Raw genomic sequence first — 25,948 nt, 5'->3', positions numbered from 1 at the left:
ATATTCATTCATCCAACCGTTCGTCCGTCTGTCCATCCATCCATTTGTCCATTTATTCATCCATCCATGTCTGTTCATTTATTCATTCATCCAGGTATCCATCCAATGATTCATCCAGCCATCTGTCTGTTCATACATTCATTCATTCATTCATTCATCCATCCAACTGTTCGTCCGTTTGTCTATTCATTCATCCATTCATTCCTCCAACCGTTGGTCCATTTATTCATCCATCCAATCATTCGTCTGTTTGTCCATCCAGTCATTATTTCATCCATCCATTTATTCATCCATTTTTCCCTCCTTCCTTCGTTACAATCTGTTTTCCAGGCTCCACTTTCAAAGCTTGATCACCATAGCAACGCTTGGCTGCCATGAATGTTTTGTAAATGTTTGTTCATGTTTTAAAAAAAAAAAAACCTGTAAAATGTTCTAGTTAAATTTTTAGTTCTGAGATGAAAAAAGTTGGAATCATGTTTCAGTGCAGAAACGAAAACTGATGGGAAACTGGGAAGCATCAAAACAGACAATTATTTATAAAAAATAAGTCCTATAATTTTTTTCCCCAGCACATGGACATAGAGCAGTTCTTTTGGGTCAACTGTACCTTTTTGCCCTCTGGCTACATAAACATGTTGGCCTTGATGGGGAAACAGGAAGCCGGGAGCACCTACATTACTCAACTCCTTTTTATGGTCAACAATACATTTCCTTTCCTCAGCCGGCTTTACACACACTCCCACACTGCAGCACATTAAGCCCATAATAAGCGTAAACACACCAAAGGCTACCTTGCATAATGCCTGTATCTGTGCTGATAATCATGAAAAACTTCAAACTTCTATGAGATAAGGTGAAGCTTTTCAGATAAGCCAGGTTGTAATTTAACTCAGAGACGCTGTTACCTCCATGTTTAAGTCATTAATTCATACTAGTGTGAAACAATGTCTCAGTCCACAATTTAAGGTTATATTTATCAATTAATACCTCAGTGTTTATTTATTAAGGACTTTTAAACAACAAGGACAACAGAAAGTGCTTTGAAACGAATAAAAAACAAGTAATAACATGTCATTTTGTTAAGCAAGAACCATTTTACTATTTTGGGGGGAAAGTTGTACAACTTTACACCAGTTAAAAAGTGTATAATACTGAAAAATCACAGTGAATGATCAATAATACCTTCATTTCACAAAAGTCCAAAAACAAGGAATTAAATAGTAAAGCAAATTCAGTTTAAAAAACAACAAAAACAAAAAAACAACCTTGTGCCTTTCTAATTTAAAAAGTGTCTGACCTAAAATAGAGCCTTGTGGAACTGTTTTACTGCAAAATGTTTAAGTTTTTGGTAAGACAGTGTGGTGGCCTGAATCAAAATCTAGGAGGTAAAAAGTAAAAAAATTAAAAGTAATAAAATAAAATCACTCATGGATGCAAAAAGTAAAAAAAAAAGAAAAAAGAACGAAAAAATGTTAGTCAGGGAGGCAGGAAATAAAAGTAGTCAGTCAGGACGAAAGGAAAGTAATGTTACTGCATGGTGGACAATATTGTTGAATTATAGAATGAATAAATTGACAGACAAGTTATTCATCTTCATAAATTTCTTAAAGAATTTTTAATTTATCATTTTCGCAATAATTTCCAAATAAAAATGTTTAAAAACTCCTAAAACTGTCCATATTGTTGTGACTGTTAGCTTTACCATTTTCTCCAGTGAGATTAATAGATATCAATAAATTAGAAATATGATTAAATTCAGTTACTGTGTGCAGAAAAATCACAATAGAAATGAGAATGTTTATCAAGAGCAGTATTTGTGTTTGTGAGGCTTTGAATGTTGAGCACCTAAAAACAAAAATACCATAAATGAAAACTTGTTGATCAAACATCTGAACATGTAGCATTATGAGGTGGTGCTAAAGGGATATTTAATGGGAAACAGGTGCATCTGCCTATGTATTTCTATGTGATACTGTGATGGACAGGGAACAACTTCCCACTCAAATGTGACTTTTTCTCAGGAAACTACTTGAATCTGAACGTCTTCAGCTACTGCAGCAAATCAAGCCAAACCAAATGACGGCGATTTCCGACGCTGTTGTGAGGCAACCATAACCAAAACCTAAAGTGCTCTGAGCTGACGTCAGAGTGGAAATCTCTGACTGCAAAAAAGAATAAACTAAAATAATAACCAGGTCAACTTTCAACAAAATCTCCTATTCATTCATAGCCACCACATGCTCCATGAGCTAAGCTGTTTGGAACAATAGGGAGGGAAAAAAGCAGGAATAAACTCACAATCATTTACGCAATGCGGTCTATTCAAAACAGGACGCAACAGAGCTGCATGTTTGGTTATAAATAGCTACACAAACAAATAAAAGTAAATTTATACAAGATAACGGCACAGAAATAGTTTATCGGTTAAAATTTGCATTTACTAATAAAATGCAGACATGGAAACAACAGAGAAGTTCTTTCAGGTAGAAATTATTAATGCATGAACAGATGAAGGCTGATGTTTCACAAACTAAAATTTAAGAGCTACATCACAACAGAAACATACAAAAGATGATATAGACGCATGTATATATATAAAGTTCTTTAATAGTGAAGACTGGTGCTTGACAATAGTATTTAAAATCCACAAAACCTGTTACTTCAGAGTTCATGTTGCACCAAATGCTGCTTTTAGCGAAGCAGTAGCTGTGGCTCTTTTTGGCTAGCYAGTTRGCTAGSAAGGGTATWTTAGCAGCTAACGGTAGCTGTGGCTCTTTTTGGCTAGCTAGTTGGCTAGCAAGGGTATATTAGCAGCTAATGGTAGCCTCAACTGCTTCAAGTCACAACTCAAACTTTTACCTTATAAAAAGGTTCAGCGAGAAAAATCCTACATAGAATATATGAGATTAAATGTTTTTAAGAGCTGTTATGAACGTATTTAAGGCCAGCTTACTTTTTCTTTAATAAATTTAGGACATTTTAAGAGTTTTAAGGAAGCGCAGACATACTGAGTGTGATATTAGATGTATACTACACTCCATGTTTTTTAGACTGAATCATTTTCCTTCCCAATTATGAACCACTTGCATTGATAAATGTATTAACTGTGTCTGATATTCAATAAGGTTAAAAAAATCCTTACAGTTTGCTGCTCTGTCAAATTGGAATCACCTGCAGGAAGACTTAAAGCTGAAGGAAATGGTTTATTTTCATGCATTTAAGGCCACTCTTAACCAGATTATAAATAAGGTACTTTTTTAATAATGCTATAATTTTGTCTTGTTTTTTCTTTTATATCTTGGTTTTTTTATTTATTAAATCCCCTTAAAAATGTTGAGAAAAAAAATGCGAGTAGGTTTAAAGAGTGTAAAACCTTTGCAAGGCGATATTAAAGTCAGTGTGACAGAAAGAGGAGAGGGGGGATCAGCGGAGGGACTTACCAGCAGTGGAGTTATGCAGGAGCAGGGAAGCCTGGCCTGGGAGGTGGCCCCTGGGTGGACAGTCCTTCCAGCAGAGGTCAGCTTCTGAAAGAGAGGCCAAAACATTAAACTCAAAAAAGAATTTAGAAAAAGTCTTAAAAAAACAGCAAGATCTAAAGTCGTTTTATTTCGCTTTTCACTTAAGTGCAGAAAAATCAGAACAAGGAAATATAACCAGGAAGTTCTGCACTAAGCTAGCAGGAGTGGTACGTTTTACAGCCTGCATCATAGATACGGCGCCAATTAAAGAGTTTCTAAGTCCTTACAGAGCAAACAGACTTTCAGAAAGCATGTGGCACTTCCTATTGTGTAATACTTCCTCTGATTCACCTCAGGTTTTCTACAAGGCTCACTGCTTCCTGCTGTGAAACGGCAGCGACGCGCCGCACTCACTCAGCTGATGTTTACGTCTATCAACTCGAGAGGTAAAAAAAGAAAGAAAAAAAAAAGAAAAAAGTTCAAAGAGCCAAATCAGAAGATGTGAAAATGTTCCCGCAGAGCTTTCAGTTTTAAGACTCAACTTGTGCAGCTCTGATTGGGAGCACAAGGCTTTTTGCCAGCTCCATCCTCTGCCTGCACACAACCAGCAATGAAAAACATCTTTCTGAACCTCGAGGAGCTTCTCTCCCAGTAAGCAGCTCTTAACCCAGCGGAGCTGACGAGGCACAGCTGCCATACGAGGTGGGGCAACTCAGGAGTCAGCTATGCATCGCAGCAAACGCCCACAGCCTGACTAAGCACACGAGGTCACAGAGGTTAAGCCTACAGTATGTGGAGCAGTTTGTTAGTGTTTCAACAGGCTTTAAGACAATATATCAACAGCAGCCTGACCCTTAAGCTGGTTTCTGTGGTGATTCTTTATGGGAAATGAAGATAAATTGACAAATTGGCTTTTTTCTCCAACATGGAAAAACACTTTTTTAGTGAAAAAAATGCAACAATTCCTAATTTATTTACTGTAAATAAAAAAATAAAAGGTAGTAGAGAGCAATTACTGTGAATAACTTGCATTAGGAGTCTAGTTTGGGCCATTGATAATGTTTATTTAGCTAAAATGACAAAACTTTCAACTTAATGAGATCTATTTTTTAAAAGCAGGACTGCAGCAAAGCTGCTGGCTCATAAACACTAGGACTGCTGCCATTCATCACTGCTGCAGGAAAAACCAACAATGATGAGCTCATGTGTGTGTGTGTGTGTGCGTGTGTGTGTGTGTGTGTGTGTGCGTGATTCATCTTTGCTCATAGCTCCTAGCTACAATTAAACCAGTCTAGAGCGCCGTTACCCAGCAGGGGGTCACAGTCTCAGGGATGAGCTATGAGTCTTATTAACAGTTTTGAAACCTAATGAAAGCTCTAAAGAAATCTGCTTAAATCACACGGGGGATGGGTTATGTGAGAAGTGTCATAAAAGATATTATTCACAATAAATCATTACTTTCAGCTGACCAATATTTGCCTGCATGTCTGGAGTCGTTATTTTCTAAATAAAGTAGAAACTGAGGACTGCAGGAGATCAGATCCTCAGTTTGTAGGAATGGTAACGAGGTTTTTACTTTCTTACATCCGTTTGAACAAACATTCAGTCCTGATTCTCATTTAAAACATTCAAATGACTGCAGACCAGCCTCTGAGTTAATCAACATGTCTATGCAGAGTTGATTGTTATATTTGCACACTGAAACTTTTTTTTTTTACATATTTTTGTGCAAAAATTGAGAACATTTTTTGAAACATTCATTTTTCTGCAGCACTAAATATTAAAATTTTAATCTGGCAGTGTTTGAACCTTTCCACAGTATTTTTAGAGAGAAAAATGCCAATGACTACAATATTTAAAACAATTTTCATCTCTTCGTTATCCGTTTGATAGACTTTGGGATAGAAAGTTCTTCTTTTCCTTCAAAGTTTGTATTTCTATGTATTTCGAATGGTTGGACTGGATTTCATTTAGTTGTCTTAGGGTAAATAAACATCTAGATGTGCGACTTATTAGTAAAAAAATCATGCATCATTTACCACCACTCCAGTTGTGCACCACTTTGTGTTTCTACATCATAAAATAACGTTTCAGTTGTGTGAAAACGTACAAGGAGTGAATATTTTGCCTTCCTTAATGCAACAGCAAGGTTAAACATACCAACAACAGAGCAGACCAATCATTACATTAAGCTGCATGAAAAATTCATGCTCCAAAGGTGAAATGCAAAATAAAAGTAAAACTGAGACGAAGCCTGCAGCCTTTCTGTGATGATAACACACACATTAAAAGTGTGAGTGTGTCTGAAAGCAGAAGTTTTATCTTGTGGGAAAGTTTTGGTACAAACTGCTTGGTTCAGCCTGGGACTGCATGGAATTGATAAATATGCTGATATTTTCTTATTTTCTCTCATTTTCATTTATGACTTTTAATCATTTGTATCCACGGCGACCAGCCATAATTTAGTTTTTTTCATTATTAAATTGCTGGATGTTTGTCACAAAAGGCAGCAAAACCTAGATTTTCATGTGATAAAGACACAACTATATTTGGTTCACACTGAAATAAAACCGAAGCAAAACATGAGACAAAATAAAATAAACAAGACTGCACATGTTAAACTTTCCTACAGTTATCGGCACAGGATGAAAACAATTTTGCCTTTTCTATCTCCGTCATAAACATAAATGTGCAATTTAACTCAAAATGTTGATTAAGATTGGGTGTTTCAACACACACACACGCACGCACACAGTTTAACAAACAAAAAGGATGGAAATCTGGGGAAGAACCTCATGTCCAATGTAAAGCAGGGTGGAGGATGTGTGATGCTGTGGGCCCTGAAGAATCTTGACAGAGTGTGTGTCGACATAAAGAGCTGTCCAACTGGCAAAACATGGTTTTCTTAAAGTGAGCTTGTAAGAAACAAAATATGTAAATATTTCCTGAGGGACTTGTTTTCACTGCTTAATAATGACACAAATTAAAAGTTGAATTTCCTTCATATTTTTATATTAAAAAAAAAAGCGATTCTTTTTTTTTCGTTTGCATTAAAAAAAGTCCTGTATGAAGCATGCTTGCACAGCGTGGACAGAAGAGAAAGAAAACCTCGTCTCAGATGTAAAGTATGTGTGAGGTTTAACACCATGAGTGGATGGCGGGTTGGTGCGGGGGCAGCTCATGCAAAAGCTGAATTTACACCATGCTGATTTACCATCTGCAGCAACACGCCTGCTCTTTGTGTCCGCTGACATGTGGGCGGCCACATGAGGATGCCATGCCTGGTTTAACATGCCAGAATAAAATCATCAAACGCTTTTCTTTTTTGGTTACAGTGGATTCAACAACAGTGGGATCAAATCTGAGTCTGAGAGGAGAAACACCAACAAACCGAGACGCTGGAGGGATTTTTTTTTTGTGTGCATTTGTTAAAGCTGTGAGTTTTGAGTAGGTCATGATATTTATAGCTCTCCGTTTTTCCACAGTTGGTGTGAAGATGGTGCAGCAAACAGGAGGCTGAAAGCTGAAGCATCCTGCTAAAAACCGTCTTCATATGCAGGAGAGACACCGCTGCTCTTCATGAGGGCTTCAGATAAAGCCAACATCACAGGACGGAAGTAAGAGGCTTGAGAGGAATGCTCGCGATCAGAAACTGGCACACACACACCGACTCACACACATCAGAGGCAAGAATCAGGAGCATTTCTCCAGGCAGCCAAGGGCTACAAACACAAACCACAGCAGGAACCCCTGCAAAGCTCCAGATTGTATTTTCAGCTTATTTAACAGCAAAACATTCAGCGTGGGTCAATTACAGAATAACAAAGTAAGAAAGCACTCAGTTTATGAGCAATGCAGCAGGGGATTTGCACAAGTTACAGATTATAAGAATGACATCTCAAATGTTGGGAGAAGAGCAGAGAAATAGAGCAACAAGAAGCTGACTGCACGTCTAGCACATATTATCTATGTAAATACTGTAGTCTGTCAAGGAACACAGGATGAGAGGAAACAGACTTTCACACCACGGCGCTTTTAAACTTTTTTTAATCTCACATTTTGCCAACCAGGTCAGACTTTAATTTTTTAAAAATTCTTGTTTTCTTTTCTGAAAAAGTGGCTTTTCAGAAACTGACCCTATTATTTCAACTGCAAATGATAATAAATTGATGATATGTTTAAAAAAAATGAAGTATTTCGTTTTCTGTAAAACCAAAGCATGACTTCGTAAGATGCTCAACATTTCTCATTTTAATTTTAAATTTTTTGCTTTGCAGTTCTCATAAAATTATTCTCTGAAAATTTAGACTTTATTTTTGTAATATTATAACTTAATTCTCATAAGTGCAAATAAAAGATCATAGCCTGGCCCTAATATTACATCGTAGAATTGACCTGAACATGATGGCGGCTCTGGGTGTGTGACATCATTCGCAACTATGGAAACCAAAGGAGTACATTGGCAAAAGAACAAAACTCCTGAATTTCCAGAAATTAAATCTTCTAATCATAAAATGGCGGTTTTGCACAAATAAATTTCCAACAGTAGATAGTCATCAAAAATTACAAGTGTTTTTTTTTTTCATGGAAGATCAGGTAACATTTGTGGCTCTAAATGAATTTTATTTAGCTGAACTGAGGGCAAAATTGGCTCTTTTAAATGTTGCAGACCAACACAAACCGGTGTATAATTGTGAAGTGCGAGGAAAAGGATGTGGCGCACTTCTACATTCAGCCCTCCTGAGGCGATCTTTTGTAAAACCACTTTTAACAGGTTTTTGGCCTTTATTTAGCTCCATCCATCTTCCCATTAACGGACCAGCTATCCAGTTGAAGCGAAGTCTGCGGTGTTATTGCTGGATACAGATGGCAACATCACAAATTTTCCAGAGTGATTTATTTAATTTCTCGTCATTATAATGATTTCGCACCATTTCTCACTGGAATTTAACAAATGATTTAATTTAGGGGTTAAAGATTAAAGCCAAACTTTTCAGATTTTTATGTGTTGGTAAAATGTAGAAAATTACAGCCGTTTGGCCAAGTAAACACAGCTTACTGTTATTTATCAATACTAGAGATGTATCGATTAATCAGCTTAATCGTGATTAATCGATTACAGAAATAATCGTCAACTAATTTAGTAATCGATTAATCATTTAGAGAAAAGAAAAACAAACATACAGGGCAACAAATAAGCCAAAACTGAAAAGATACATTTTGCATTCAAGATAAAAGAAAACCTTTGTTTGTAAATATATTTTATCCAAAACTTCTGAAATTGCAGTTTTAGCTTCACATGGTTCAGATTTAGTAAGGGAATGCTGCAGTATTACAATTTAGACAATAAAATGTTTATTTACTTAATTTAATTGTTATTTGCATCTTTTAATGTATCTCTAATATTGTATAAAAAGGGCTTACGCAGTTAAATAAAAACAAGCCTTTTTTTATTTGATTAATCGTCAGAATAATACTACTACTAAAATAATTGTTAGTTGCAGCCCTAATCAATGAACAGTGAACCTGTTTATTTGTGGATTCATCTAATCAAATAAGTTTCTATTATTATTAAGACTTCATCATCATACAACTTTATTCTCATAAAAAAGAAAAATAAAAACTTATCCTGACTCTTGCATGTGACCTGAATTCAAGATCCAAGCAAATATAAGCTTGTCAAACAAGTTCACTTTGAACTATGGAAACCCAATGAGTGTGGGGGAAAAAAAAAAAATCCACCAATTTATTGATTTATTGTCCAGCCCTACTTCAGGTACTAAAGAAAGAGCTTTGAAACACATCAGTGAGAGTAAAGTAAGAAGAAAAACTGCACCAACATCCTGCTTTCTAATAACTCATTCATGTGTGGAAACATGAATTTGGCGGCAGGCTGTTCTTCCCTCACTAATGACTCAAGTATGTCATCATTTCACCTCCGACCCGCTGACAGACAAGAGCGAACATGCAGCTACGATTCAAGATGGAGAATCACATGAAATCGAGGAGCCAGCCATGCCTGAAGAAAACGAATCCCTCCAGCAGTTTATACAGCTCTTATTCACTAATCTAGAATAATCAAGATGAGGCGTGTTATTTATAAAAGGTACTTTTAATCCAACAACCTTTAAGCCTGTATTAAGCATTAAACCCACAATTTTCTGTTAAAAATTTGTGTTTTTTAATAGTCTGATGTAATAATATAATTGTTTTCATTCGCTACAAGTGGAAAATCATCATAATTAACAGAAAAAGGCTTCTAAGTATGCATCTGTGTGTAATTATAGTAGTACTTCTCAAATACAGGGGCACCAATAATTTGATGCTGATGTGTTAAAAGATTAAACATTTCCTCATTTGTAAACTAATCCTGTAACTGCACAAAATGCTATACTAAGCCTTCATATACAAGGCTTAATTGTATATAAACCTTTATATACAATTCAGTTTTATCAGATAAAAAACTGAATTTCTTTATCTGATTAATCATCATGAAAATAGATTAATCGATTTCTAAAATAATCATTAGTTGAAGCCCCATTTTCAATACTATTGTAATTGACTGAATCATTTGTTTATTTACATATTTTATTGCACCTCTAATGTATATAGAGGCTTAGGTGATAACTGAATTTTTTTATCCAATTAATCATGACAATAAATTAATAGATTAACCGATTACTAAAATTATCATTAGCTTCCCTATTTTCAATACTATTCTAATTCATCATATGGGCCTGTAAAGCTCATATCTAAAGGCACAAATTCCTAAATTATAGCGTTGAACTAAATTAAATATCTTCGTCAAAAATCCTTCCTGAACGTTAACAACGCTGCAGCAGAGAGCTGAACAGGCCGGCGGATCAGTCAGAGAATGCTAATCCCAATAACTGCACCAGCAGCACTACCACAGATCAATTAGGCCGTTTTCTGTGAAGGCCAGAGGCAGCCGGACTCATCATCAGCACAACAGTATATGTATTACACAAGGTGGATACTATGAGGTAATGCAAACATGTAAATCTCACGCTCCAAGCTGTGCTGGAGAGCCTGTGGTTTGTTTTATTAGGCTTCCACGAGTTACACAATGGCTCATGTTATTGTGTCAACCTACTACAGAGCAGAAAAACAACGCACCTCGAATGGAATAAGGAGCTTAAAACCTCAAACAAGCTAAAAAAATAACCAAGCACACAAAACTGATATTCTGGGAAATCTGAAGGTTTAGGAAAACATTCAGTAAAAAGTGAATAGAAACATGTTGAATGTGAAACAAAGGCTGTAGTAGTAGCTGAGACGTTTCAAGTGGGGGTGTGTGTCCGCCTGCTGCTGGAAATGGTTTGCATATTACCAGCCGCTGGAGCAATCCTCATACCAAGAATAACTGCTGTAACCCAACCTGCACAACAAAGCTCAGTGGCACAGGGTGGCTTTAAAGACGGACTTCTGGGTCTGGTCCAAGTCAGCGAGGTCTGGACACAACTTCAGTCTACGGCCCGGTTTTGTGGTTGCATTAGGTGAAACCATGGCAACAGTGGAAAGTAGGCACGGGTCATTTTCAGGTAGAAACAACACCAGGCCTTAAAGACTTCAGACATGTTCTCTCATATGGTTTGTAGTGCTGTGAACGAGACACCAGACTGACCTGAGTTTTCTCTGATTGGATGAATGATAGAGTTGTTTCTGTGCATTTAACACCTGATAGTCCAGTAGATTCAGTTTGATTTGGGACCAAAATCGCAAAATTTGTTACATTTTCAGCCACTGTGGTTCACTTTCACACTCCACTGTAACAAACAAACTAAATCTTTTAAAAACCTGTTCCCCTCCTGTCCAGTGGTGGTGCTACATAAAGAACAACTAAAGAAAACGATAGGAAAACCTGCAAAGAAGAAAGAGCGCAACTTTCTTATTTGAGAAATGTAAACAAAAATGGTTGTGGGATTTAGGCAAAAGACCAGATTTCATTTCTCCAGGTAGCGTTAAGACACATTTGTTTTGGTTCTTTTTACCCATAATGCCCTGCGCTATAGTCCTCTTTCTGCTTTTGGAGCAGTCTTTGGTTCACTTTGCATTCACATATCCATCAAACTGAGTCAGAGTTATGTCATCCAAACCAAGACAAAGGATTTTAGGCAGACCAAAGTTCACTTTTCTGGTCCACATCAGTTTTATTTCACATTCAATCATTCCTAATCGAACTGGACTTTTTAGGCAAACAAACTAGAGTCGGATTAAAGCGAACTAAACAGGGTTGGTGGGAATAAACCCTCAGACGGCTACAAAGAGAGGCGACTGCACTTTTCTCTTACTTAAAGACAAATTCATGTGATATTTCTGGCCCTTACACACACACACTAAATAAGCAGCTCACGTCTGCACATGTTAAGCAGCAGACTGCAGGCTAGCTACAGGAATAGCTGACCTATGAACCAGTCAATGCAAAATACATACTTAAAAAATGGGTACTTTCTTTTTTGCTCAAACTTTCCTTGTTAGACCTGCAATAATCAATATATTGGATTAGGAAAGAATAGAAAGCCTTTATTATCTCACAAATAGGTAATTCAGTAATTAAATTATTTTAGCAAAAGCAGAAAAAAACCCTTTCATGCAATTGCAAATAACATAAAACTGTGCTATAACTGTGGTAATATGATTAAATATTCACAGATATAACAGCAACACTCATCCTAGGTTTCAGGAATTACAGCCGCTGCAGTTTTGCCATCCGTTTCCTCTTAAAGACATAATTCTCAGGAGAAATGATGTGAAAAACTTTCACTCACTTGATTTCTATGGCTGGTTTCATTTGTCCTTTGTTCTGTTTTGCTGCACAGCATGGGATAAACGTTTAATTTCCAAGAAAAGGGTCATGCCTAAGAGCGACTGCACGTCTGTACCTGCACATGACGGAGTCTTCCAGCTTTGTGCCAGGTGAAAAGATTACCATTTGTCATTTCACAATTGCTATACAAAGAGACAGAAACAGATTGTTCTCCGAACAAACAAAAGCTTATTAAACAGGAGGCTCACTTTCTTCCTTCTGACACTTTTAGGGCTGCAGCGGTAAATAAAAGAGGAGGTGGAAAGGATTTCTTGGAGAAGAAAGTAACCAACTCTGCCACTTAATTATGAAAGAGCATGCAACAAGTTTTACCATGTCCAACATCCTACAACCGGCGCACCAGTCAGGTACTGTCATGCCTCCCAGTCATTTGAAATAGTGCAAAGTAAGGAGAACGTCAGTGGCAAGAAAAATAAACCAAAGCCATTCGCATTTATTACGCACAGCAGCAGAACGGCGCAATAAAAAATATATAAAAATTAAAAGATTCAGCTTAGACTGTTTGTCTACGTGTCAAACTCGAGGCCCGAGGGCCAAATCTGGCCCACCATGGTTTTTTATGTGGCCCTCTAGATTATAGATCAAACACTATGTGTGCTTAAATATTATGTTATCAATCAAATCAATGCCGTTTTTATTTGTTTACTGCCAAATTATATCAATCAGTCCCTCCTGTTTCTTGAGAATTATCGTGGAAATTCACACAAAATCAACAAATTGCTGCACTTTTTTTGGAGAGCTTATTGCAATTTTTTTCTCAAAAATTGTCAAAAACTTTCTTACTTGTACTAAACAGCTGCCTCAGCCTTAAATGATGTCAGATTGCAGTCCATGATCTATGCAGCGAGTAATAAACAGTCACATTTACCATCATAAATAAGCACAAATGTTTCTAAATTTATATTTGAACACTTTGACTTTTATTGCACGAAATCCTGGAGGTACTGAAAAGATGTTCAATAATATTTCATTTTAAGAATTCATTGATATTTTAGCAGTTTTGTGAACTGGTTTTATCAATACATTTACCCAAGACTAAAGTCATACCAAAAGAAAACTGTCGTTATAATATGAGAATAATTTCTACACAATAAAGTCAAAACAATACAAAATAAATACCAGGATAGTCGTAATATTAGAAGAATAAATTAACAATTTCATGAGAACTACAGCAAAAAAGATAAAATAAAGTAAAAAGCATCTTGGTTTAAGTTTTACAGTTAAGGAAATACTTAATCTTTCCACACATCCGTATCAAATTATTAGTAGCAGGATTTTGAAACTATTGTGCAAACAGCTGTTTATTTTGAAGACATAACGACACAGACTGATGTAATCACAACAGATTCTAACTCCAAAGCTTTTTAATCACTAAAACAACTTTTTCCTCGTGTTTTTAAGATGTTTTTTCTGGTAAAACTACTTTATTCTGTGATTATATTACAGTCTTGTAATTAAACAAAACGTCTTTGTTGTACAACTCACAGAAGGGATAACAGCAATAGAAAACGATTTTTGAAAATATTTTCTGCCATTTGTGATTTCTTTTTTAGGAAAGAAATAAGAAAATCGGAGAAAAATCGGAGAAATTTGACATGCTTAACAGTGACTTTACTCCCTCCATCACTGAATAAATGAACATAAATTAAACATTTATCCCAAAAAGTGTGGTGGGTAACAAAATATTCCAAGGGTTTAATTAAAAGTTATTGTTTCGAAACCATCAAAAAGAAAATAAAAGTCAAAACAACTACTGGGTTATTCTGTAAACTGTAGCTGCCACTAATTAAAACTATATCTGCTGTGTGAGACCTTTATAAATGTTTTATAAATAAAACTATGTGTGTCAGTGTGTTGACCAGCAGCCTGAGCTCCTTTTTAAACAGGTTTAATGTTTATGCTGCACTTTCACAATATGTGATGAGCAAATTTAGCTATCTTAGCGTTTCACTTCCACTTTCAGCAACAGCTATTGCAAAGGCTGGGCAGGAAGGAAACAACACGCAGCCTTTCTGTGACCAGGCAATGGTTGTTTCTGCAATTTATGCAAAACAAGCCCCTAAAAAAAAAAAACAGTCTTGTAGTTACAGCAAAGCCGTTTTTTAAAAAAAGTAACAATGACTTTACTTCTCTGCATCTGAAATGCACAACCTGAGAGAGCCAAACAAAAGTAATGAGTTTTTTCTTTCCGTCTTTAAAACACATCAAAACAAAAACTTCATTTTTTAGTGTATAGATACACAAATGCTAGGATGGACTTCAACCTTTTTAAGCTTTGTTTCTAGTTTTAATCAAAAACTACCATATAGTTCACACTATGTTTTTATTTTATGTTACAGGTTAAATCTGTCAAACTTTTAAAAGAAAATGAGAAACTTCATGTTTCGTTCTCCAGCTGAAACTTTAAAAACCGCTGGAATTAGCCAATAAAATGAAGTCATGAAGCAGCATATGGTTTTACTGAGAAACAAATAAAAATATCCCACAGACTCCTACAGTAAGACATCTTTAAATGCAGTGAAGATGCCAGGATACAGAAATATATGTTCTAACTACAATAAAACCTCCTCCATTCAATTAAAAATTATGTTATTTATCCCAGAGGAGAATTAAATAAATCACTCTTACATTTTACAACTACATTTTGTTTGCACTTTTTTTGAACTTATTAGAAATAATATAAAGTCCTGCAAACATTAATTTTGTAAACAACACCCAACTGTGGAAGATATTTTAAATACCCAAAATAAAAACAGAAATAAAAACCGCTTACAACCTAAATCATGAATATGTTTCTGTGAACAAAACTATCTTTAAAATCATCAACATGGAAATTATCATGGTAATTTTAATTTGTTATGCAATTAATGCCTTAATTTAAAGGAGGACTTTGCTATTTTTTCCCTTCTAGCTTCAACAATGAGCAATAGTGTTTCAGTCATTAGGGGAATGACTTCAACATAAAAACCTAGCAAATAAAAACAACTTTATGCATTAGTGTGGTTACCTCTAGACCTATTAAAACAAAGACTAACCAGCTCCACACATGGCCCAGCTGTCACTGTATGCATTTCCTTTAATGATGCATCATTTGCAGCCTGAAAGGTTTTCTCAATCCGAGCCGCACGCTTTCAGTCTAAACCTGGGTAAATACTGTAATGTGAAGGCCAAACAGCCAGCCCGCAGCCGGGCTGTAATCACACGTTACGGGTCAAGCGTGTAACGTTCAAAGACTCGGTCCAAATAAAGGAAAAATCAGCAGCCTTAGCAGCGGAGTCGAGAAAGCCGCTGCTCTCAAAAGAGGAAGTTAACGGTACATGTACAAGATGCGGCGAGTTCATGGTAACATTTTCCGCTGTTTTAATCCGCCATAAGGCATGGGGTTTTTATTATAGAGCAGCACACGTTTTTCTGGCTCATTCATTCATCGACAAGAGGAGCAGGATGTAAGAGGGAAACGAGCTTTGCTCACTGGCAACTGGTGGAAGGTGGAGGCGGATAGTTGAGAAGCAGGAAAGAAAAGCAGAAAAGTAGCGAATGTGCTGATCTTATCTGTTTGTTTAGCGTTGTTTCTTTTATTTACCTTGATGCTCGCTGAGAAACACGGGAGTCGACGTCTGGATACCACGCTGGAAGCAGCGGCTCAAAGGAGAAGAAGAGCTATTTGCTGCTGCTGCGGATGTTTCCGGGTTTCTTGTTCGGCGTCATTGTGGTCAGGGAGGGGAGTCCGGGTAGTCCCGCCCATCTTGTATGGCAAGCCAACTTAACATAATATACTTACACAGGCTCTTCAAATAAGGCATTTTCAAACTCAAGGCCAGGGGACCAAATACAGCCCGCCGTAGCGTTTTATGTGGCCCTCTTGACTCCAGTGGGTCAAATAACCTTCAAGATAATTGTTGTTTACTTAAAAATTATTTTGTCAATCAAATCAAAGGAGTTTTTTTATCCGCTTATTGCCAAATCACATCAATCAGCCCCTCCAGGTTTTGAGATTCTGCAATCATGTTTTTTCACATAACAGCTTTAGACTTCACACATTTTCATGGTAATGCATAATTGTGACTTTGCTACAATTTTTTCATTAAAAAATGGTCAAAAACATTGAGTTTATGAGATACTTGCAGTTAAAAATATTTCTTCCTTGTGCAACTCTGCTGCCTTTATTGATATCAAAAAGCCACTTTTACATAACTGCAAATATGGATATTTCTACATTAGCATCACAAAATCAGTGATTTTAAAAGCAGAAAATTCACAATCACAAAATCCTGGACTGATTAATGTGAAAAAAAAAATTCAATATTTTTTAATTTTAAGCAAAACTTGTTATTAATATTCTAACAGTTTTGTTAATGGGTTTTATCAGTGCATTACGGCGCAGCCAGCCCTTTCAGAAAGATTATGGTCTTAATATTGCCCAAAATAAAAATGACTTTAACTGCAAAAACAGAAGAATTTGGTGTAAAAAATTATTTACAAAACTACTATTTTTAATAGCCAGTGGTACTTTTGGTGTGATTTCTTATCTGAAGCTAAAAACCAACACACATTATTACAAAAAGTAATAATGGTGAATGTGATTGGTGATTGCGGATTAAAATGTCTGATTAAAAAGTTAACAGCACCAGAATTGTGGATTGATTATTTGTCATAATGGCTTGCCAAAGAAGCCAGAGGAGAGACTCTTCATTTGTTCCCTCCATAGGATTATTACAGAACAGAGCTATAATTAAATCTGCTTTGATCAGGACTTCTATATCTTAAGAGCAGCTAAAATAACACCCTCCTTGAAACAGATATTAAAGGGCTGTTCGCTTTGCCTAAATGCCCTTGAGCAAGAAGCTAATGCGGCTCCAGCTCCTTTTAATCTTTTTCAACTTTTTATGCATTTAAAGTTTAAACTGGATCAGTGTACATTTTCTCAAACTATTTTTCACCTCTTATTTCTAGCATACCCTGCACAATATTGAATTGAGTGAAAAAGTGGAAACTATTGATCAAATAAAGACCTTCAGCTGTTGATCAGGACCAAGATTACAAGAATATCTGATGTCTAAGAGGTGGAATATATATTTATTTGTTTATTTTTGGTAAGGGTAGAGTCATTAGACAATATCAAGAAATGTATTATATTATTTAAACACAGAATTGAACCAAATTGTTTGAATTTTGATGGTTATTTTCCCTTTAAAATCACAAAAAATGTTAATATTTCAATAAAGATATATATATTTTGAGACATTCGATTATCATTTATTGTGATAAATTTCTTATCATGATATAATTTTGATTTATTGATGTCGCAATAAATTCCAATTAATTATATTTTAAAATAAAACTGAGAATATTACCTTACGTAGTGTTTAAATAACCAAAATATTGCAAGAAATAAAAAATAACTAGTTTATTTTTAAACACTTTAAAAATTCAGGATTGTTTATGTAAAATTTGGATATCAAACATTTTTGTTACAGTTCATGTTTCAGCTTTTTATTGAAATACTACCAACTTCATTTTAATTAAACATTTCAGTCGTGACAGTTTATGCTAATATAAACATTCTTATGTTATGAGGAATAGTTGATACTTATACATTATTTGATATTTATTTAATTATCAAGTCAAACTAAATGGTTTGTGTGTCAGATAATGTGAGGAATGATAAATTTACGTCTTGGCTTCTAGTGGTGAAATGCTAAAGTTAAAACTTAAAGTCATCCAGGTTTGTGTTTTCATCACTGTCCCATAGTCATACTTTCCCATTCTGTATCTAACTGCTGCTTCTCCTCACTAACAGAGACACTAAAGTAATTATTTATTTACATTTTTTTTAGTACTAAACAGGGTTTTTCTAAGGATTCAGTAGTTTTTTCCCCTGGTTTTCTCACTGTGTCGTCTCGCTCCCCCACAGATGGAAACTAATCACGCCTGATTAAGCTGCACACCTGTCTCCACTTCAGGCTTGTCTGGTTTATAAAGAGGGACTGAATTTGCCTGGTTGACCCATTTTACAGAAGACGTTGAGAGAAAGTGTGAGTTGCATCCGCGTAGTGATTATTGTTTTGTAGATTGATCTGCAGCCATGGTGCGAGAGAAGGCTCACGTCAACGTCGTCATCATCGGCCATGTAGACAGCGGCAAGTCCACTACCACTGGACACCTGGTCTACAAGTGTGGCGGCGTGGACCAGCGGAAACTGGAGAAGTTTGAGAAAGCTGCAGCCCAGGTGAGGCTTAAACTTCGGGTTTTTATTTTTGAGGGAATGTTGAACAATAGAAATACCTGTGACAGCATATCAGGACTAATGTAGATAGAAACTGAGCACATTTTTCCCCAAGACTGTGAAGTTTGAGATTTCTGCTTGATCTGAAAGTGTAAAATCTCAAATTTTCTAGAAAACTAGGCAATTTCTGAGCTTCAAGAGTCAAAATTTTAACTTGTGAAGCTCAGAAATTTCCAAGTAATAGAAAATGTCTGTACTCAAACTTGACTTAAAATTTCCAAGTTTTTCTAGAAAATTTGAGCTTGAAAAGTTAAACTCAAATTTTCTAGGAAAACTTTGGAAAATCAAGTTTTTAAAATTTGACTTCTGACACAAATTTCCAAGTTGACTTGCTAGGTTGAATTTTTTTTTTTCCCCAAGCAAATTCGACTTTTCAAATTTGCAAGGTTTTTTTTCTAGAAAATTGGAGTTTCAGGAATTAATCGCAGACTCCTGAAGCTCAGATTTTCTTAGTCAAACATTTGCTTTAGAGAACTCAGAAATGCCTCAAATGGTTTTACTTTTAAACGAGTTTCACACGTGGAAAATCTTCGACTCAAATTTCGAAGTTTTTTTTTATTTTTTTTTATTTACTCTACCGTCTATACTTGCTTTTCTTTCCAGATGGGGAAAAGTTCCTTCAAGTTCGCCTGGCTGCTGGACAAGCTGAGGGCTGAGCGGGAGCGGGGAATCACCATCGACATCTCTCTGCTGAAGTTCAACACCCAGAAATACAGCATGACCATCATTGACGCACCTGGACACAGAGACTTCATCAAAAACATGATCACTGGCACATCCCAGGTAACAAAACTAGAATAAAAGGTCCGTTTCTCTTGAGAGCGGTGTTTGAGTGACTGTCGTCTTCCAGGCTGATGTTGCCCTGCTGGTCGTCTCCGCGGCCAAAGGGGAATATGAAGCGGGTGTTTCCCGGAGTGGCCAGACCAGAGAGCATGCCTTGCTGGCTTACACTCTGGGCGTCAAGCAGATCATGGTCTGTGTGAACAAAATGGACCTCACCGAGCCGCCGTACAGCCAGAAACGCTACGACGAAGTGGTCCGAGGAGTGAAGGTCTTCCTCAAGAAGATCGGCTACGACACCAACGCCGTGCCGTTTGTTCCGATCTCCGGCTGGACGGGCGAAAACATGATCACGCCAACACAAAAGGTAACTTTTCAGGAGCTTAAAGTGGACAGATGATGCAACGAACTGCGTTTAAAATTATTCGTGTAGATGCCGTGGTACCAAGGCTGGAAGGTCCGACTGAGGGAAGGAGCTGAAACCGGAAAGACTCTTCTAGAAGTTCTGGACTCGATCAAACCTCCAGTGCGAACAATCAACAAACCACTACGGCTCCCTCTGCAGGACGTCTACAAAATTGGAGGTATATTAGTGCAGCGCTACGCTATTCGGCTAGATTTGAATATTCAGTCTGGACTGACTTCCGGTTCGGCAAGCGGAAGTTGTGAACGATGAAGTAGATTTTCTACGCTGTTTTAGACTTGTTGTCTTGTCAGAATGTTGACAGTAGTTCAGTTCGTTGGCCACTCATCCAAATATTGAAGTAACATTAACAGCTGTCTTAATTTCTGATTTCTCTTGTAGCGGATACAAGTATAACGCAGGCAACTTCCGGTAAGCTGCATAGCCCTGAACTGGCCAAACATTTAAAGCTAATCGCTAACGTTTACTTTTGGTGTATTTTAATGTGCCAGTTCACTGCTTTGAAGCTTACTAGAAATTGCCTGCACTTTAAACAGCAATCCTCCATCTCAGAAGAGATGTGCTGATCTAAAGATGGCTGTTGATGTTGGTTCAATATCAAGATATTACAATTTGACGTTAATCACTTTTTTTAACAGTAGTTGAGAAACTAAAATATTTCAAGACGGATTATGATACAAGTATTTTCACACTACTATTGAGCTGATGCTCATACCAACTTGATTTATTTTGGTTAAATTCTCCACAATTTAGAGTTTCATAGGAAGGCAATGACCAAGCTAAGATGTTTTAAGTTTAAGATGACTGTTTTGGTTTCTCTAGGTGTTGGGACAGTTCCAGTGGGAAAGATTGAAACTGGAGTCCTTAAACCAGGCATGACCTTGATGTTCTCCCCTGCCAAGCTCACTGCAGAAGTGAAATCCATAGAAATGCACCACCAAGGTCTGGATACGGCTTTGCCAGGGCACAATGTTGGCTTCAACATAAAGAACGTCTCTGTAAAGAACCTGCGGCGTGGAGATGTGGCCGGCAACGCCCAGCACGACCCGCCTTCTGATGTCCGCAGCTTCGAAGCTCAGGTTTGTTACTTTGAAAGTTGAATAAATCATCTTTTGCCTCAGACTCAAACATGCTTCTCCTTTAGGTAATCATCCTGAATCATCCAGGGAAGATAAAATCAGGCTACTGTCCTGTCCTGGACTGCCACACCGCTCATGTCACCTGCCGATTTGCCGAGCTGAGGGAGAAACTTGACCGCCGAACAGGGAAGAAACTGGCGGACGACCCGCAGCTGCTGCAGTCTGGAGATGCAGCTACAGTCAAACTGGTTCCCATTAAGCCAATGTGTGTGGAGAGCTTCTTCACCTACCCTCCTTTAGGTAAAGCAAAGGTTGCACTAATGTCCAACTTGTTGTACCTCCTGTCCTCACAATGTTCTGTCTGCAGGTCGCTTTGCAGCAAGAGACCTGAAGCAGACGGTTGCAGTCGGAGTGATAAAGTCTGTGGAGAAGGAGCAAGGGTCAAAAGCTTCCCAGAAAACACAACCATCTAAATGAGCTGGTTTTGGCTTGCATGTGTTCTTTCGCTACAAAACGGCAGTTTTATTTGGAGAAAGTTGACATTTGTGTTGCAACAAATGGTGTTTATAGTTTCTTTAAGGTGTATGACATTCCTGTGTTAATATTGATTACTTGTAGAAATGCACAATTTCCTTTAAGTGTTGTGGGAAAAGTTGGACTGAATCTTAATTAAAAAGAATATTTGAGTTGTACAAAGTCTCATCCTTGCAAGATGCCAACATTTTTTGGTGCAGAAATGAAAACTGGTTAAGCTTAGTAACTTTGTAAAAGGTGTAGACTGGTGTGTTAAAACTGAAGCTCTGTCCCTGACTTGGAAAAAAATGACTAAGCTTGTATTTCAAACAACCTGTAATCTCAAAGTCTGAGTCTGCATGGATCTACTTGGTGTATCAAAATTGGAGTCTGGGCAGCAACTAAAATTCAGTTCCCATGGAAATGTACCAAATGCAACCTACAAACTTATCTACTAGTTGAACTTTAACACTATTTGCCAAACTAATCTACATTGATTCTAGAATTTGTCCAGTGTTGCATCTGGATGAATTGCATTAATCTTGGAAAATGGGGCAAAAATGTACAATTAGAATTGGAATACATAAAGGTTTAATGGAAAACTTCAGCTTTGAAGGCTCAAGTTTAGCCTCGGTTGTAGATTTTAAGATGCTAAACATGGAAATCTGTAGAATTTAAACTGAACATCTGAAGACTAAACTCTTCATCTGAAAGATTAGATGGTTCAACATGGCTGCCAATCAAACCAGTGACTGCTGCAGGTGGAAATGATCAAGGTTTTGCTTTAAATGAGCTACACATGGAAAACCTTTTTGAAAGAACTTGAGTAACTTGATCAAGTTCAAATTCTAAAATTTTGGATGTTTTGAAGCAATACATGAGGGAAAGCTTTGAATATAAATGTGAAATGTTCTGCATGCTGAATAAAATTGAGATCCAAAGATAAACCAAGGTAATGACGTGAGTGAATTATCTTATGGGTTTGTACAGCAAAAATTCATAAAAAGCAGCTTCCAGAGGTCACAAAAGGTCAACCAGCCTCCCCACATTAAGAAAACCAATCAAATCCTACATATTTTAGCAGTATAAACAAAGCACAATACATTTCTCATTTAATTTAATCTTGTGATGTCTGGAAACAGCATTGTTGAGACCATATTTCATTTAGTTTTGTAAATGCAGACTAACTGGTTGACCTATTGAAAAATGTATTATCTTTAAAACGATAAATGTTTCACACCAATTTTGTTAAATTTGAAGAAAGTGGGGGACCAAACTTCACTCTTGTTCTGGTTACAGAACAAAAGAAGTACATACCACTGGTTTTCCAGACTTTCCATTTCACAAACCAGTAGGTTCCCTAATCTTCAACGTCTCCCTAGGCCGCGTGTTGAAATGCAACTGGAATATTTTCCCCTCCAACATGAAGTCCAGTAATAAGAGTTTCCCTTGGAGTTAATTCAAACCACAAGTAAAAAAAAAAAACCAGACTCATTGTTTCGGTACAGCACTTTTAATGATACAATGGGTTGATGGGTTTGTTCCTTAACATGGGAAGAACTAAGTCAGTGAGGACTGGGTGAAAATACATAGTCTCCACAACCTTCATCTAAAAGACATTTCTGGTTCACAGGCAACCTGGAAATGTTCTCCAGTAACAAGGAATGATTTCAAACTAGATCAAACTTTAAAAAAACTGAACAAAATTCAAGCTCATGAGGTTTTACAAGACACTGAAATGTGAACACAGGTTCTGAAGCTTCTAGCCTGTGAAAAAAACATTATTGCTAAGATGTCCTGTTGAGATTCCCATACATGTGGTCGATAGTGGCTTAAAACAACAGGATATACCGCTTCTTTTCTTTTTTTTTTTTCCTGTGTAGTCCTGCTAGGTTTTTATAGTGGCTCTTCAAACCCTGAGGTGAGTGTCTGAACGCTGCACTCCACTCGTTTCCAGTCGTCGTTTCACCAAGGAAAAGCTGAGATGGCGTCGGGTTTTCAACACACAGAGCATACGTACGGGTGGACAGTGTAACAAGGATTAAAATTAGTGACCTACAGTGAACCACAGGCATTTGAATGTTTTTTTTTTCTTCTTTTTTAAATCCACCACACAGTAGCAGCAGGTTTCTGTACGGTAAAACAACCATAATACGTGTAACACACAAAAAAGCAAGCAAGAACAAGGAGTACACTTGATGAGAATACTGTCCCCCCGTTTCGGGGGAGGATCGGCGGGAGACTCCTGCCTCTTCAGTCAACTATGGTGGTAAACAGGGATGCAAGACAAATAATGACATGACCTATTTCACATTCAATTTCATATCTATCCCCCCCGCCCCACTCTGCCAACCCCACAGAAATATAAGCCGATAATTACTCGGGGGGCCGGTGAAAGTAATACAGATAAAATTCACGCTCTACCAACCTCGGACAGGCAGAGAGCAGGTACATGTTTTGTACAATAAAACATGTATGTACACTCACACACAAATATATATATTTACATACATATATACACAGGAACAGCATAAACATAGACTTCTAGGTAAGTGCTAGGGTTTTGTTTTGAGTGGCTCTGTCTCAGCCATGCTATAAGGGTTAAGATAATACTGGTAGAGGAGGAATACACACATTCTTTGTACAGCTTGGATGAGCCTTCTTGGTTTTCTTCATTACTTTGTTTTCTTCAGGACACCTGCAGTGTGACCAGGGGTTTTACTGTGTGATAAGGTATTTATTTACATTAAATCCCACTTTAGGGAGAGACGTAGTGCAAGTCTGGCTGTCAGTCACTCAGGATGTGCACAAAAGACATGGGGAACACGCCTTTTCTGTCCGGATCTCCTTCGATGTGTCCAATCTGGGAAGAGAAGCAGAAAACGAAGGATGACATCTTGAAAAGTTGTGAAGAAATCCAACCAGCGCCGTGGATATTTCTGCCAGAACTCACCCACCACTCCTGGTCCTCTTCTCCTGTAACTATGATCACCTCGCCTTCAGCGAACGTCAGCTCGTCGTCGTTGTCCGCCTGACAGTCGTAGATCGTCTTCACCCGCCGGGTTTTATTCTTACCCTGGACGCACGAAAAGGAAAGTTAAAATAACTACTGCGAAATATCTTTTAGGGTGTCTTTAAATCAAAATAAGCAGAAACTGGCCACGCCCCTAACTCAACGTTTACACTCGCACATGAAAATGACTGCAATCAGATGCACAATTATACAACTTTACATCTTTGAAAAGCAGAAGTAGGGCCTCCTGCACAACCAACAAGAATGCAGGAAGTGATTTCTGCATCATAAATCAACAACAAAACACTTGTCTTTTACAGCAGCCATTGTACAGAGGTAAAACAAGCAAAAAGGAATCAATCAATTAATCGCATGATAAAGTAAAACAAGCTCAAAAATTTCCATTTGCATGATTTATTGTTTTTCTCCTTTCTCTCCCTTTTACTACTAAAAACTGAATGACAAAAGTTTCAGTCTGGTGCTTTGCTCTCTTTGGTGCTTTGCTTTTAAATGATAATTTGGTTTGCACAGACCTCAGTATATTTATTATTTCTGTTCTGTTTATTTATTTTAGATATTTATGTCTTCAGTTCTAGAGTTAAATGTTTGTTAGAATTTAAAGTAATGCCACAGCATGACTACTTGAAAATGGGCTCAAAACAATAATATTATCGGTTATCGCAACAATTTCTACAACAATTTATTGTCCAGTAAAACTTGCCATCATGATAATGAGTAGCTGCTTTTAATAAAATAATTATCTTAAATAAATAAAAACAGAAACATTTATTATCCAAAAGCTAAAAAGTGTTCATACTGTATTGATCTTCCTTGGGAGTGGCACCGGAGTCTCGGCGGTCCCCGGCGGCGTCCCGTTAGTGTCCTCTGTGGTTTGCTGTGATGGAGTCGCTATGTTCGCCACCTGCTGGTTGGGCGACGGCGAGTCTTGCTGCTGAGGCTGAGTCTGAGGCGGAGGGGGAGGCTGCGTTTGCGGCCTCTGCGTCGTTGAATCCCCAGCAGGGGGCCGGGGAGCAGACTCGGACGTCCCCGGTTTGGGATGCAGGTCCGCCAGGTGCGGCTTGGGGGGAAGGTCTTTGAGCTGAGGTTTGGGCGGCAGGTCGCCCAGCTGGGGCTTAGGGGGGAGGTCGGAGAGCTGCGGCTTCGGAGGAAGTTCTCCCGGCTTCGGGGGAAGTTCGGAAACCTGTGGTTTGGGCGGCAGGTCGCCCAGCTGCGGCCTGTCAGCCAGGGGCGCCTTGTGTGCGGTTTCGGTTGGCGGCGGAGACTTCTGGAAGACCTCTGGAGGAAGGCTGGGCTTGTCCACAGACGGATGGTGGATGGTGTCGATCTTTCTCAACGCCACTGGATGGAAAACCACAAAGAAAAACGATAAACTAGGAAAATAATGTCAGGGAATGTTGGACATGTTGGTTTTAAAATACAAAATACTGGAATTTAACATGAATTTAACATGAATATAGAAGGAAGGAAGGAAGGAAGGAAGGAAGGAAGGAAGGAAGGAAGGAAGGAAGGAAGGAAGGAAGGAAGGA

General features: G+C 37.6%; 3 protein-coding genes and 1 long non-coding RNA gene across 8 annotated transcripts in view; 2 read left to right on the top strand and 2 right to left on the bottom strand.

Moving 5' to 3' along the window:
* Window positions 1-16,058, bottom strand: part of fam49bb (family with sequence similarity 49 member Bb) — a 42,237-nt gene extending 26,179 nt beyond the window's left edge. The window contains exons 1-2 of the mRNA XM_008396649.2: window positions 15,890-16,058; window positions 3,441-3,524 (exon numbers count right to left, since the gene is read on the bottom strand). The gene's annotated coding sequence lies outside the window, so the exon portion shown is untranslated. The remainder of the gene's footprint in view (window positions 1-3,440; window positions 3,525-15,889) is intronic.
* LOC103456839 (uncharacterized) lies at window positions 6,456-12,759 on the top strand. Its single transcript, XR_532334.2, has 3 exons — window positions 6,456-7,075; window positions 12,299-12,395; window positions 12,518-12,759. It is a non-coding gene; the product is annotated as an uncharacterized LOC103456839 (long non-coding RNA).
* Window positions 16,059-18,308: 2,250 nt separating the features above from the next.
* On the top strand, window positions 18,309-21,567 carry eef1a1l3 (eukaryotic translation elongation factor 1 alpha 1, like 3). The gene is made up of 7 exons (XM_008396648.2): window positions 18,309-18,535; window positions 19,196-19,375; window positions 19,443-19,739; window positions 19,806-19,956; window positions 20,619-20,875; window positions 20,941-21,175; window positions 21,243-21,567. The coding sequence occupies exons 1-7, from the start codon at window positions 18,392-18,394 to the stop codon at window positions 21,350-21,352; spliced, it is 1,374 nt and encodes a 457-aa protein (XP_008394870.1). The 5' UTR covers window positions 18,309-18,391; the 3' UTR covers window positions 21,353-21,567.
* A 1,315-nt stretch (window positions 21,568-22,882) lies between these two features.
* Window positions 22,883-25,948, bottom strand: part of asap1b (ArfGAP with SH3 domain, ankyrin repeat and PH domain 1b) — a 65,590-nt gene continuing 62,524 nt past the window's right edge. For all 5 annotated transcript variants that reach the window (XM_008396644.2, XM_017301862.1, XM_008396645.2 and 2 more), the window contains 3 exons: window positions 25,219-25,760; window positions 24,342-24,464; window positions 22,883-24,251 (listed from right to left, as the gene is read on the bottom strand). In XM_008396644.2, the coding sequence (XP_008394866.1) occupies window positions 24,177-24,251; window positions 24,342-24,464; window positions 25,219-25,760 (740 nt within the window). In that variant the 3' untranslated portion in view covers window positions 22,883-24,176. The remainder of the gene's footprint in view (window positions 24,252-24,341; window positions 24,465-25,218; window positions 25,761-25,948) is intronic.

Source organism: Poecilia reticulata, linkage group LG20 (genome assembly GCF_000633615.1).
Source record: "Poecilia reticulata strain Guanapo linkage group LG20, Guppy_female_1.0+MT, whole genome shotgun sequence".
In the NCBI taxonomy this organism is placed as follows: Eukaryota; Metazoa; Chordata; class Actinopteri; order Cyprinodontiformes; family Poeciliidae; genus Poecilia; species Poecilia reticulata.
Note: the sequence above shows the minus strand (reverse complement) of the source record. Positions and strands in the feature narration are given on the sequence as shown.

Bases quoted from the DNA above. Each gene is read 5' to 3' on its own strand.
- eef1a1l3 (XM_008396648.2), top strand. From the start codon at position 18,392: ATGGTGCGAGAGAAGGCTCACGTCAACGTCGTCATCATCGGCCATGTA. The intron at 18,536-19,195 runs GTGAGGCTTAAA...TTTTCTTTCCAG, and splicing joins TTGAGAAAGCTGCAGCCCAG to ATGGGGAAAAGTTCCTTCAA. The intron at 21,176-21,242 runs GTAAAGCAAAGG...TTCTGTCTGCAG, and splicing joins CTTCACCTACCCTCCTTTAG to GTCGCTTTGCAGCAAGAGAC.